This window comes from Pseudorasbora parva, chromosome 20 (genome assembly GCF_024679245.1).
Source record: "Pseudorasbora parva isolate DD20220531a chromosome 20, ASM2467924v1, whole genome shotgun sequence".
NCBI classification, from domain to species: domain Eukaryota; kingdom Metazoa; phylum Chordata; class Actinopteri; order Cypriniformes; family Gobionidae; genus Pseudorasbora; species Pseudorasbora parva.
The window spans coordinates 32,931,309-32,944,573 of NC_090191.1; the positions used below are offsets into that span (position 1 = coordinate 32,931,309).

The 13,265-nt window shown below is 37.0% G+C and overlaps 2 protein-coding genes across 2 annotated transcripts; one reads left to right on the forward strand and one right to left on the reverse strand.

The window, feature by feature from the left end:
• Positions 1-853: 853 nt before the first annotated feature.
• Positions 854-5,626, reverse strand: LOC137049116 (cyclin-dependent kinase 12-like). Its single transcript, XM_067427501.1, has 4 exons — positions 4,403-5,626; positions 4,080-4,211; positions 3,800-3,908; positions 854-948 (listed from the first exon to the last, which is right to left on the reverse strand). The coding sequence occupies exons 1-4, from the start codon at positions 5,624-5,626 to the stop codon at positions 854-856; spliced, it is 1,560 nt and encodes a 519-aa protein (XP_067283602.1).
• A 1,646-nt stretch (positions 5,627-7,272) lies between these two features.
• On the forward strand, positions 7,273-12,506 carry il17ra1a (interleukin 17 receptor A1a). Its single transcript, XM_067427994.1, has 11 exons — positions 7,273-7,596; positions 7,769-7,793; positions 7,904-8,050; positions 8,872-8,993; positions 9,108-9,234; positions 9,312-9,359; positions 9,487-9,641; positions 9,751-9,825; positions 9,906-9,978; positions 10,089-10,208; positions 10,412-12,506. The coding sequence occupies exons 1-11, from the start codon at positions 7,492-7,494 to the stop codon at positions 11,782-11,784; spliced, it is 2,370 nt and encodes a 789-aa protein (XP_067284095.1). The 5' UTR covers positions 7,273-7,491; the 3' UTR covers positions 11,785-12,506.
• Positions 12,507-13,265: the final 759 nt, after the last annotated feature.

The following is a 13,265-nucleotide window of genomic DNA, read 5'->3' on the forward strand; positions in this document are numbered from 1 at the left end:
CATTCTTCTTCAGACGAATGCAATCGGAGTTATATTAAAAATGTCCAAGAATTATAATGGAAGTGAATGGCAGCCCAAAATGTGATGCCCAAAAAAGTGCATCCATCCATTATAAAAGTAATCCACTGGGCTCCAGGGGGTTAATAAAGGCCTTCTGAAGTGAAATGATGCAATGGGTTTGTGTAAGAAATATCCATATCCAACTTTATAAAATAAAATACCTAGCTTCCGGCAGACCACCTTTCATATTCAATATACAAAGAAATTGTAATGCAAAACGCTTACACTACGTCTGAAGTCATCTTCACGCCACGCTTTTTTCATAAGTTATGTGACGTGTTAAATATGGATATTTTTCTTACACGAACACATCACTGTGCTTACCTTCAGAATGCCTTTATTAACTTCCTAAAGCAGAGTGGATTTCTTTTATAATGGATGGATGTAGTTTTACTGGTCTTCGAATTTTGGGCTGCCATAATGCTTGGAAGAGCCAGGACTTTTTGAAAAAAAAATATAACTCTGATTGTATTTGTCTGAAAGAAGAATGATATATAGCCTACACCTAGGATGGCTTGAGGGTGAACAAATCGTGGTAATTTTCATTTTTGGGTGAAATATTCCTTTAAGTGAGTTAAAGTTCAGTTTACGATTACTATGAGCCTAAAAATGCTTGTAGCCTTTGTGAGATGGTAACACAAAAGTTTGAATGTAACTTCTGAGGTGCCGGAATGATGGATGAGATGAAAGACAGTATTTTTTTTATAAATAAAACTCAGTGTTTTTGTCCAGCTTTTTGCAGCCTGCATGGAAGTGTCCAAAGAATTCCCTTTAAATCATAAGATGCAGCATGTTAGCGTTGAAGATCCCTCTCATCTCCGGCCAGCACGTGAAACAGGAGTGTGCGCACCTGGGCTAGGTGTGGGTAGCCCTCATTCTGTGATGCCACTGAGGATTTTGATACAGGGACAGTGTGTTGTCTGACCCTTATAGCCTGCTTCATTGGTGCAGTATGCAGTACAGAGAGAGACATTGGGACGGTTACAGATCACCTGAGAAGATGCTTTATCCTCGTCTCTCCTGTTTCAGCTCATTTCTCTTCAGCTGAAGGTTTGAGGTCAAAAAAATGAGAAGAATTCTTGTTCCATGTGAAATATTCAAAGAGCTTTTGGAATCATTTGTCAATATGTGTTTGAATGGAACAAAGAGTCACAAAAAAACATGTAGGAGAATGATTTATTTGGTGTGGCATTTGAAATTACATTATAATGAACTGTTATGCAATAATATTTCCATACAATTATGCACTTTGTTCCTATAAGAAATACACAGATTACTTAATTTATCAGAACTGACATCTATAGACTATTAATATTAAAATAAGCTTATTTTTACTAGAAACTAAACATTTTAATACCCTAATAAAAAAGCCCTCATGTAAAACATAATATACAGTATATTGCAATATACAGTGGTGAAGTAGCGCCCTCATGTGGAAAAAGGAAAGGTTATGAGGAAGTGCCATGGAATTCCGTATGAAAATATTTGAAACATCTGTCCACACTACGAACATCTTTGATTTCACTGTAAGATGTTCTAGTAAATGTACTTTTTGCATCAAGAGCTCCATATCAACCTTAAAGAGGTTAAATAAAAGGCCTTAAACCTCACTGGCTGTTTACTAAATGAGGTCTTTTTTAGTAAGTAAACAGCCTGACACTTGAGCTCAAACATTATATTTAGTTTGACATCCTGAGTTCATGAACATTTTTGACCATTTTTAATTGTTGTAAAGATTAGCTCTATTTTGTAATTGTTTTTTCGAATTCTTCTAAAAAGTAACAAATATAACGCCAGCTCTACATCATATCGTTGTGGTGCTTCGTGAGTTCACATCAGAGAGAGCTTGCTGAATAAAGCCTCTTTTTTTACTAACCCTTTAAAATAATAAGGCAACTTATCGCCTTCAACTTTTTAAGTTAACTCAACTAATTAGCGGCATTAAAATCAACTTAAAAACCTTTGTTCACCTAATGAGTACCAGGTAATGTTTTGAACTTAAAACTTCTTGTCAAGACAACTACAAGTTGAGCCAACTAGAAAAAGAAATAAGGCAATCTATCACACTAAACTTTTTAAAGGATTAGTTCACTTCAAAATGAAAATCTCCTGATATTTTACTCACCCCCATCTCATCCAAGATGTTCGTGTCTTTCTTTCTTCAGTTGAAAATAAATTATGTTGGTTTTTTTAGAAAAACATTACAGGATTTTTCCTCCATCGCCTTCCATGGCAACCAAAATGTTAAAGGTCCAAATCAATGCAGTTTCAAATGGATTCAGAGGCTCTGCATATTCCCCAGATGAGGAATAGTGTCTTATTTAGTGTAACGATTGGTCAAAAAATTATTTTGAATTTTAAAAAATATAAATGTTACATAGCATACATAAAATAAACAAAAAAACTGTTTTATGTTGAATTGTTGACATAATGGAATAGTGAAACCCTTCCACTCAGGACTACTCCGGTAAAAAGTTACTTATTGTAATTTGGTCAGGACACTCTTATTCACTTTAACCATGAGGAAAGACTAAAGAGAGACTTTACAAAAAATCATCATAAAATGGGATGTTCATTCCTTTGCTCACATTTACTCCATTATGAACGCTAGTACACGGTGTTCTCTGTCGCCATCTTGCGGCAGCTGATCGGAAGATATTTACCTGATGACACTGCTGTATGAGGAGTCGGACTGATGAACCGGATCAGTTATATTCCGTTTGAACCGAACAGAATGATCAATTGAAATGTTGGAGGGATTTGGTACCTATAGGTGTTTTTTATAGTAAATTTTTCTTATTCAATAGTTCAAAATTAGAATAGCCTACCAAAAGATATTTTCAAATAACAGTAATAACCTATTAAACGCTAATAACAAAATGAATAGGCTACCAATAATAATAAAGTATCAGAAAGTTCGTTTTTTAAATAAAAGACATTTATAGAAATAAATATTTATGAATAGATAGGCTGTAAAAGTTCAAATGTTCTGTAGCTACATTGAACTTTAATATGCATACTCACTGCCTAAAAGTAGCCGAAATAGTTGTTATATTTTATATACTTTTTTTAATACAAAAGATCGACATCCACAGATAAGAGTATAGAAAAAAGTCTTGTCTTTAAATTTGTCATTCACGGGATTTGCCTGCACTTTGATCTGAACAATCACAAGCCATAGACAGTAAAGTTACAATCTGCAGAATCCGCCATTTTTGTCCGACAAAGCAGTCAAGAGAGTTCGTAGAGTAACGTCAGTGGAAAAACAGTGTGTACTGATGTCTTTCCGTGTATGAAACAACATTCCTTCTAAAGTTCATTCGTGTTTATTTGATACTATAAATAAAAAGGAAGAGTCGATTGGTTCACAATTACAATTTTAGGGTTGAGACATTGTTTCATATTAAAAGTAACCGATTCTGTTCCATCTGTCAGTGCCTTGTCACTATTATCATTGCTCTGCAATGTGTTTTTCACTGCATGAGAACGTGTGTTAATCTAGACGCTAAATAGGAATTACAGTTGTTACAATGCCATTGGCTTAGTGTGTGAATTTAATCAGTGCAGTGACAGCAAATGAAAATCATCTGTTATTAACAGCAGTAGGGCCTAATGTGTGTTGTCATTGACAAATAAATAAAAACACAGTTTATATTTGTTTGTTTTTTTGTTTTTTATTATACATGCATTTATATAAGGCATGTACTTGAAATGACACAACATTTAGTGAATATTTTACATAAATTATCTATTTGGTCTGTGCCGCCTGGATTCGACTGCTTGTCCTTTAAATCAGTTGCCATGCGCTGCTTTTTTGGGGGGGGTGACTGGTCCACACCTGCATTGTCCTGTTGAAGAAACAGACATAATCCAGATTTAATGAGTGATTCTTATTTTAAGGACCACTTGCTTCTATCATTTCAATATGAGGGGTCTGTTTTTTCTTTCTTTCGTTTTTTATGTGATTAAAGTGTTTAATTTCTAAACCTAAATAAAACTGAGAGATATGAGAGTCTAACCAATGCTCTTTTCAGGGTCAGCTGGGTCCTGGGTTGAGTGCTGCTCAGAGTCCTCTTTTTCAGAGTCCTCTTTTTCTTTATCTGTGGAGCTTGATAATTGTGAAATTCCACACATAATGTTTGTTGAGTTGCCTGTTGAGGGAACAGATGCATGTTTAATCGTACGATACTGGACAGGTTTGTGCTTTTAAATCTAAAGCTGTATCTTCTTGAAAAATTAAAGGATTTTAAATAGAGGACCTAGTAAACACAGTAGCATAGTTGAAGTTACTTTTTAAAATAAATCTTAAAATAAATAAATACAAGAGATAGAAGGGACTTACAGGAGCTCCTGTGTTGCAACTGGGCGTTCCCTGGAGAGACCCAGGTGGTTGCTGTGGGGCCTTGGCAGGAACAGACACTTCATTTTGGTTATTCTTTTGCTTTTGATCCTGCTCCGACATTACCCTCCACTTCTCCCTCAGCTGCCTAGGGATTCGGAGGCTTGAGGCAGACACAAGTGCTGGGGCATTTTGTAGACGCTGCCTTAGCAGCTCTTTGCTCCGCAGCTCAGGGTCTGTGACTTGTACGCACTCGGAGCTCGTGTTAATATCTGATGTGCAAGAGACAGGCTCTAACTTCAGGGAAGGGGCTAGAGGGTTCTGTTGCAGCAGCTCCTGTTTAGGTCTGTCTAAAAACTTGCCTGGCATGGGAGCCAAAGGTGCCCTTAGAGGCTTGTTGGGCATAGGTGTTTTAAAAGGTGCTTCCTGTGTAGATCTGGCTGGCACAGGTGCTCCCTGGTTGGACCTGGTGGGCACAGGTGCTTCCTTCAGCTCAGATCTTAATTCTTCAGGGATCTTTGGTTTTGGCCTGCGCTCTACAATCTGTTCTGAAATGGGTGCTCTATATGGGGAGCTTGAGAAGGCTACAGGTGCCCACTGCAGAGGCTTGGCAGGCTTGGTGGATCCTAAAGAGGCCTCTTTCAAATGTTTAATTAGGCACTCAGGGATCCCGAGTTTCCCTCTTTGTTGGGACCTCAAGGGCAGTTGTGGCTCCTGGCGAGACCCAGCAGGCACAGGTGCTCCCTGTGGCTTTTTCGAAGTCCACTTTCTTCTCTGATCTGCGGTACTGAAACCTGAGTACTGGACTTTCTCAGATGCACCAGTGAAGGCAGGGGATGAGGTGAGGCCCTCCTTCTCAGAACTGGCTGGTGCAGATGCTCCCTGTGTGGACCTGGTGGCCACAGATGCTCCCTGTGTGGACCTGGTGGCCACATATCCTCCCTGTGGGGACCTAGCGGGCATAGATCCTCTCTGTGTTGACCTGGCGGGCTTAGATGCTCCCTGTATATACCTGGTGGCCACAGATCCTCCCTGTGTGGCCCTGACGGGCACAGGTGCTCTCTGTGTTCCCGAACACTTGCCTGAAAGGAGGTCCCCATTCTCCTCGGGATACTCAGGGAGGGGATCCGAAACCTCCATAATTGCCCACCAACGCCCTGCAGCAAGGGCCGCCGTCAGCTCATCTGAGTATTCAGATGTCTGCTCTGTCTCAAAAATTGTGGGCATAGTTGACTTGCTCATACTGATGTTGGAGAAAAATGCTCTAGACATGGAAAATACTTTCTATAACTGTGAAAAACTGAAAGAAAGAGAAAGGGAAGCAACGAGTTGAGTAAACATACAGTATACATACAGTATCTGATATCAGTTGGTCAATAAAATATAAATTATCAACATTTACAGAAAACTGGTTTAATCATTATTGGTTTGCATATCAGCCTCCCATTTTCACACAAACCACCACTGTGTAGCAATTATTTATCTAAATGTACAGTAAATCGAGACAATAACATCCAAGTTTAAGCAGATTGTTCTCTGAGGTAAATTAAAACAAGTTTAAAAAGCATGGCATACTCACACACTCGCCGACTCGCTACAAAAAGCATAAACCGTTGCACTCAACATTATACTCACCGAACGTTCTAAGAACTAATGCGGCGATCTGTGACGTTGCAGTCGAACTCGATAGTTTATCAGTGAGGCTGGTTATTTAGATTTAAACTGAACATGCAATACAAATACAAAGATTAAGCATTTTTTAAATTCATGATTATCCATACAAATCCTTGTGCTGTTTATTATTATGTTTAGCATTTGCAGCTGGTGCATAAACGGGAGAACGTGAAGCTGCGAGTGGGCATACGTTTATTATTAAGCAGACCACTCAACAAACTCAGTCAACAAATATTACAATAAAAGCACATTTCTGAAACAATATAATTCTCAAAAAATATATTTTCTATTTATTTACAACAATATTAGCAACATATCAGACGAGGAACGTGCTTTCCCAAACATCAAGATTGCTTTTGTAGTCTACAAAAAAGAAAAGAAGAAAAAAAAGACGTTAATTTTAGGCTAAAATTCAACTTTTTTGACATTCTGCCATTTTGCTCTATATCGCCAACAATTAGTTACCAAATAAGTAGCCTATCTTTAAGAACAGAAGCACAGGACTGTTACAGACGCAACAACATAAAAATAAATGTTTATTGACAATATAGGCTACACATAACTGTTGAATAAATGTTAACTTAAATGCTGCACACAATAAAAAAGTGCCAGAGTTTAATTTAAAAAAAGTGAATAAATATCGTATTAATAATAGGCTATTATGCTAAATTAACTGCTAAAGTGTTTTAAGATAACGTTAACATTTATACAAAACACTAAAGTGTTGTATGTCTATTTATAAAATAAAAAATAATAACTGATTTTTAAGTTGTTTACTTATGCATTTGATCGATTCTTTATTTACATGCATGGTTGCTTGACATGATTTCGTTTTCTCAACGTTCTTGTTTCGTGCAGACACTCATTATTTTGGAATATTTGTATGATTATTGGTCTATGCTATATGTCTTGTCTCTGATATTCAAAGCGTGATATTCAATTCATGATAATAATGAAAACTAACATAAAACCAAGATGCAAGTGTTTATTTTGATAAACATAACACAATATAACATCGCATCTCCATTAAAATATGTTTTACTGTTATAAAATACAGCGTTGTGAGCATTAGTTTTGATTTATTAAATGCGTGAAAAAGAACAGTAACAACAATTTTCATCATTGTCATAACAAGACGCGAACTGTAGCCTACAGAACACATCTTATAACGCGACGCAACTACACCGCTTTGCTCATTGGTTGTTCCAGTTTTGCTGCGTCGCGTCGCGCGTTACCAAAGTACAAGGTGTGAGTCACGTTGCTTTGCATATTACAATGATTCCAGGAAGCTTTTTTTAGGTCGGCTGTTTCCTGCTAATACGCCACCTTGTTCACCGTACTCTTTCAGTCGAACGTAGTCTGTTAAAACTTATCTTAAAGCATTCAGCTGTAGGCTTCTTTTAGGTTTATGTAGGATCATGAATTTCTTGTACCTGAAAGGTGTTGTGTTTTTTACCTTCATACCTGTAGTGCTTAATCTCGCACTTATGGATGATGGGCTCTCTCTGAACTGTACACAAACGGTAAGATAATGCATAAAGATCACCAGATACTAAAAAAGTGTTATGTTTTATATGCCCCATGCGTTTATGTAGACATCAGATTTTTTTTTTTTTAAGTTTTTAGGGGGTTTAAGTCTTTAATGAGACTCATATTTGTGTCACCCATTGTTGTTTCTTTCTCTTTCTCTTCCAGGAAGTACAATGCAAAGCAGAGTTTAGTAAGTGCTTGTCTTTTCTTTAGTCGTCATTAAAAAAAAAAAAAAAAATTTATAATTATTGTAGGTTATAATTTAACTGATGGTTTGGTTGTTTTGTTTTTCCCCTACAGATAATTGCTTGTATAAAGGATGGCTCATTCCTTCAGATTTCACTCCAAGTGGCCCCGATGATTTAAGAGTGTATGTTGATGTGAGAAGAAATATGAAAGATGATTTGGAGCCAGTGATTGTTGCAGAATGGAAAGCAAAGGATGACGGTGGGTCACTTCTTGTATTATTATCATTACAACAATTATCATTAAATGTGTTTGTTACATTGTGTGAATATGGAGAAATCCATTTCAATTCCTTGCCATGTTAAAAAAACGTTTAAAGCAAAGGCATGCTTTAAAAATGGACATTTAAACATATGTTTCACTTTATTAAAAGCTATTATATTACTAGTGCTAAACATGTAGACCAATACTAGAATAACATGGTAACACTTTACATTAGAGTCCCTTTTATAGCAATACATAATGCATTTATTAACATTAAGTAACTATGAGCAATGCATTTGTTTCATCATTTATTAATCTCTGTTCATTTTAGTTAATAAAAATACAAATGTGCATTGTTAGTTCAGGTCCATTAAGATATTAACAGATACCATGTTATTTTATGTTACATGTACTTACCATAGTATTAACAGTAAATTATGCATAATTATATAATAATGGCCTTCAATCAAATCTTTATCTTACCCTAACCCTATAGTAAGTACATGTTGTTAATTAATATTAATCAGTGCTTAAATATAAAAATACACTGTAACAATGACACCTTAAAAAAGTAACAATTCATTAGTAAATGTCAAACTTTTAACTAAGATTAAGTGCTTTAGAAGTCATTTTTATTGTTAGTTTATGTTAACTAATTTTAGTAGTTAACAAATGTAATCTTATTGTAAAGTGTTACCAATAACTTTTCAAACAGCCAGATTTTAGCCAGATTTTAGTTTCATTTTGTCTTTTCAATAGACATTTATATATTGTAGTCATAAAGTTTAATAATCTGTGGTTTTTTGTTTTTTTTGCAGGAAGCATAAGATATTTGAATGGAACAGAGCTTAGTGTGGTGGAATCGTCCACCAATCAAAATCTGTGTGTTCATTTCAATTTCCTCCAGGTGTTTAAGGCCATGAGAACTGCTGGTAAAAAGGCAAGATGATTTGATTGATTGATTGATTGATTGGTCCTGATTTAATGTTTTAAATCAGATACTGATTTACTGAGATACTGATCACAAATACTGATGTTATCTATTCTATTATAGTGGTCTTTTTCTCTGGATAAAGTTGTGGTAGAACCAGGCAGTAAATATGTAGTGACTGTTTCCAACCTTCCCAAGCCAAATTTGCAACACACCAGTTACAATGTCAACAGAACAATTGATGTTCCAGGTAAGTGCTGAATTAAACAAAATTATTTGCTCAAATTTACATGAGAGTTTATATTCAGTTTCAATCTGTAACCACAGATTGTGACGATCCTTTGATGCGAAAGGCCAAAATATGTTTTGAGAGAGGTGAGTGAACTTTGCTTTACCTTACTCAAATAGATATATATACACATGGAAACCACCTTTGTTTAGTAATAAAGTATATATGCACATCGAAACCTATGAGATTAATTTGTTTTGATGTTTCTCTTAGGGGATACATGGCAACCCAATATTACTTTAGGGAGGACTACGGGTCTAACTGGCAAGGATATTCTATATGTTGCATTTACTCCTGGAGAGAATGCAGACAAATACAACATTTTTGTGACATGCGGGAGGGACAAAAAAATGAAGACTCTTTATAAAGTAAGACATTTTATCTATGTATATTTAAATCTATCCAAATGAATAAAGCTGAATAATTTAACTCTGCACATGAAACTGTTTTCAAAGTTTTTTTTTTGTGTGTGTTTAGGAGAGCAAGACATTACTAAATGAGACATATGAACTGGATAACTGGCAACGTACATGCTGCAAATTCGACGTTCAGGTGTGTAGGCCTATGCTACACCATTAATGATGTAATATTAGAACAATAATGTGTATAAATACGTTTTTTTTTCTATTTAGATCCAGCCATATTTTCAGAAGTGTGCCAACGACTGTCGTCGAAAGAACCGTAGTTTTAACATATGTAGTCCTGGTGTGTATGGAGCAATTAAAAAAATTAAATAAAAAACGTTTTGAATTAGTAAGAAAAAATACTGTAAAAGAATATTACCACTTTACTTGTTTTTTATATATGTTTCTCAGTACCAATACCCACTACTTGCCCAGTACTTTGGATCGTTTGTGGTGTTGGATTATGCCTCCTAATTTGTGGCATTGGTGTTTTTGCCATTTATTTGTGCTTCAGGAAACAGAGAATGAATGGTAAGCAGTGAAATTTAAGAATATTTTTATCTTTAAAGCTTGTGATGTTTATCATATGTTGCACAACAGTGGCAGTGATATCTTTATAGAGTAACTTCCTGTGGTTAGCCACATAAGCATTGCTAGGAGAACTGAAACAATACATATAATATGCAGTACATTTTAAGGATTATCCGTTTCTCATTTTTAAAATGTATTTTAAGGTGAAGATAATGAAAAGCCAGTGGAACCTTTAGAACCGCCAGTTCTACCCGGCCCGAGATCCATATTGATCATCTACTCCAGAGATCATCCCCTTTACACAGACATAGTGCTGAAACTTTGTGCCTTCCTGCGGGCTAAATGTGGTACTGAAGTTGTGCTGGACCTACTTGACACCACATGGCTTGGCACTATTGGCCGGCTGCAGTGGATTGAGCAAAAAAAGAGGCACATTGAACAGTCGTCAAACAAGATCTTGGTCCTCTGCTCCCGAGGAGTGCAAGCCAAGTGGGGGGCGATCTGCGGAGAGCCTCCCGTCCTCCTCCGTGAGGATGTGCGCTCTCCGGTTGGTGATATGCTGACTCTCGCCCTTCAGCTGATTACACCTGATATGCAGCGTCCGGGTTCCTACGGGAAGTATTTGGTGGCTTACTTTGACGATGTATGCAGTGAACGCGACGTGCCGTCTATGTTTGACATTGCGGTCAAATACAAGCTGATGAAGCATTTCGAGGAGCTCTACTTCCGTATCCTGGATGTGGAGAAGTATCAGCAAGGGACGGTGCACTGTATCGAAGGTATTGGGAAGCACGAGTACTTCAAATGCCCCTCGGGCGAAGCCTTGAGGAACGCGATCGAAGCTTTCCAGCTGCACCAAATGGAGAATCCGGACTGGTTTGAGAAAGAGTGCGTGAGCAGCGAGGAGGAAGTGAGGGGAGAAGTCGATCCACTTCTTGAGGTGCCCATGCAGCCAATATATGAATTAGTACCTGTGTATAACAACGGACTCCCAATCCTTGTGAAAGAGGTGGACATCCGTCAAGACACACAGAGTGTTTGTGCTGTAATCCCCCAAATTCATGAGAATCCTGAAGAGTCGTCCATGATGATTATTAATCCTAGAGTCCATCCAGATAACAGCGAAGTACTTTCCTATTATCCAGCAGTGGTACATCCTCTTGAAATACCCAGTGTGACACCAGTGGAGCCACAAATCCACCCGTATCTCCTTGCTGAACCAGTTCCAGTGGAAACATCACATCCTCCTATAGTGTTTCCAATGGGAGAACCGTCAGATAATTATCTGAAGGACAGCAGAATGCGCTTTTTACCAGCACCTCCACCCTCAATGGAGGACAGCTACCATTTGTATGGGGCGATAGACATGTCTCAGCCAATGGAGATGGAGGAAAGTGAAATGGAGGGAGGTTTTGAGACGAGACCATCCCGAGGGTCCGATCAGGGATATGGTTCCAGGTATTCCACAGTGAGAGAAGAGTCCAAGTCTCAGGAAGACCTTACCTCTCTAGCCAAGTTACAAATGGAACTTTTCCTGAACAGCCCCATGTCTTTAGGTTTCTGCAACCAAACCTGAATTTCTTCAGCGTCTTTTGGCTCTTTTCTGATTTGAACGTTCTTGAACTGTCTATGGTTTGTCGTCACTCCTAAAACATTCAAACTATTTGTGTCAGTCGTTGCAGGAAGGACAATAGGAAATAGACTAGATGAATGATGAGTTCAGTGATCAGCTGTTTTATAAAGAATGTGGGCCCAGTTTCACAGACAGGGCTTAGATTAAGCCAGGATTAGGCTTTCGTTCAAATTAAAGGAGATTTTATAATAGTGCCTTCGAAAAAAAATCATTGCTGGTGTGCATCTTGAGACAAAACAATGACACTGACATATTTTAAAATGTCCTTTAAAACAGCTCAAACAGGCATCTCAGTGTGGGACTGTCTGTGAAACTGGCATAAATGTTACATCAATAACAAATGATTAGACATGAACACAAAGGTGTGATTGGTTCACTTTTACTCTGGAGCAGAACATGTACCTTGTCAAACAGCTTGATATAGAACAGCACAGCACATGATTAAGCTTATGTTTAGCGACTGAACACAAGTCTAAGTAATTTGATTGGGCTTGCAATGATACACGTGTCTTGTTTATTCATATTAATTGCTCAGACCAATTTCTTGTTGTATTATATTGCACTAGAGTATTTTTTTAATAGTTTATACCAGTTTAACAGCTATAACCATCTACTATGGAAGTTTGTCTATAATATTATAAGAGTAAATTTCTTTGGTAATCTTCTGTTGTGTGCTTTTTACTATAATTTAGATAGAATTGCTTTATCACATTTCATCCAACTTTGGACCTCAAATTACTTTTTAACCAATTTAACCGGGATACTACCAGACCCTTGCAGCTGTTACAGTGCAAATAATGTCTTGTGTAAACATAACAGTAACTTAACTTGCAAAATAAAGCCCTTGCAAGAAAATTCTCTGTAAAACATTATGGATAAATAGAGAGAGGTGGGGTTGGAAGTCTTATGTCCTTATCAAAAAGGTTATGTAATATCATACACTAAAACCTGTAGTTTAAAAAACATGCGTAGTATGCAGTGGTATATATTTGTCAGGTTAAATACTGCGCAATGAGGCACAAAAATCCCATAATGCACTTTCGGCCTGCATATTTAACACATTTAGCTCACCCTGTACCCCAATCCTCAATGCACAAGAGTAATAATATTTTAGAATAAGGATGCACAAATTGTTAGTAATTACATGTTACACTAGAATATATAACACTCTGTATTTTCAACTAAAAGTGACAGGACAAGTTTTCTTCTCACAGTTCACCCAAAAATAAGTATCCTGTGATCATTTACTCACCCTCAGGTCACTGTAAACCTGGATGCATTTCTTTCTTCATAAGATATTTTGAAAAATATTTTTGCTGTCCATACAATGAAGGTCAATGGGCTACAAACCAGCATTGTCTCGGACCCCATCAGCTTTCATTATACGCACAAAAACATTCTTCAAAATATCTTCTTTTGTGTTA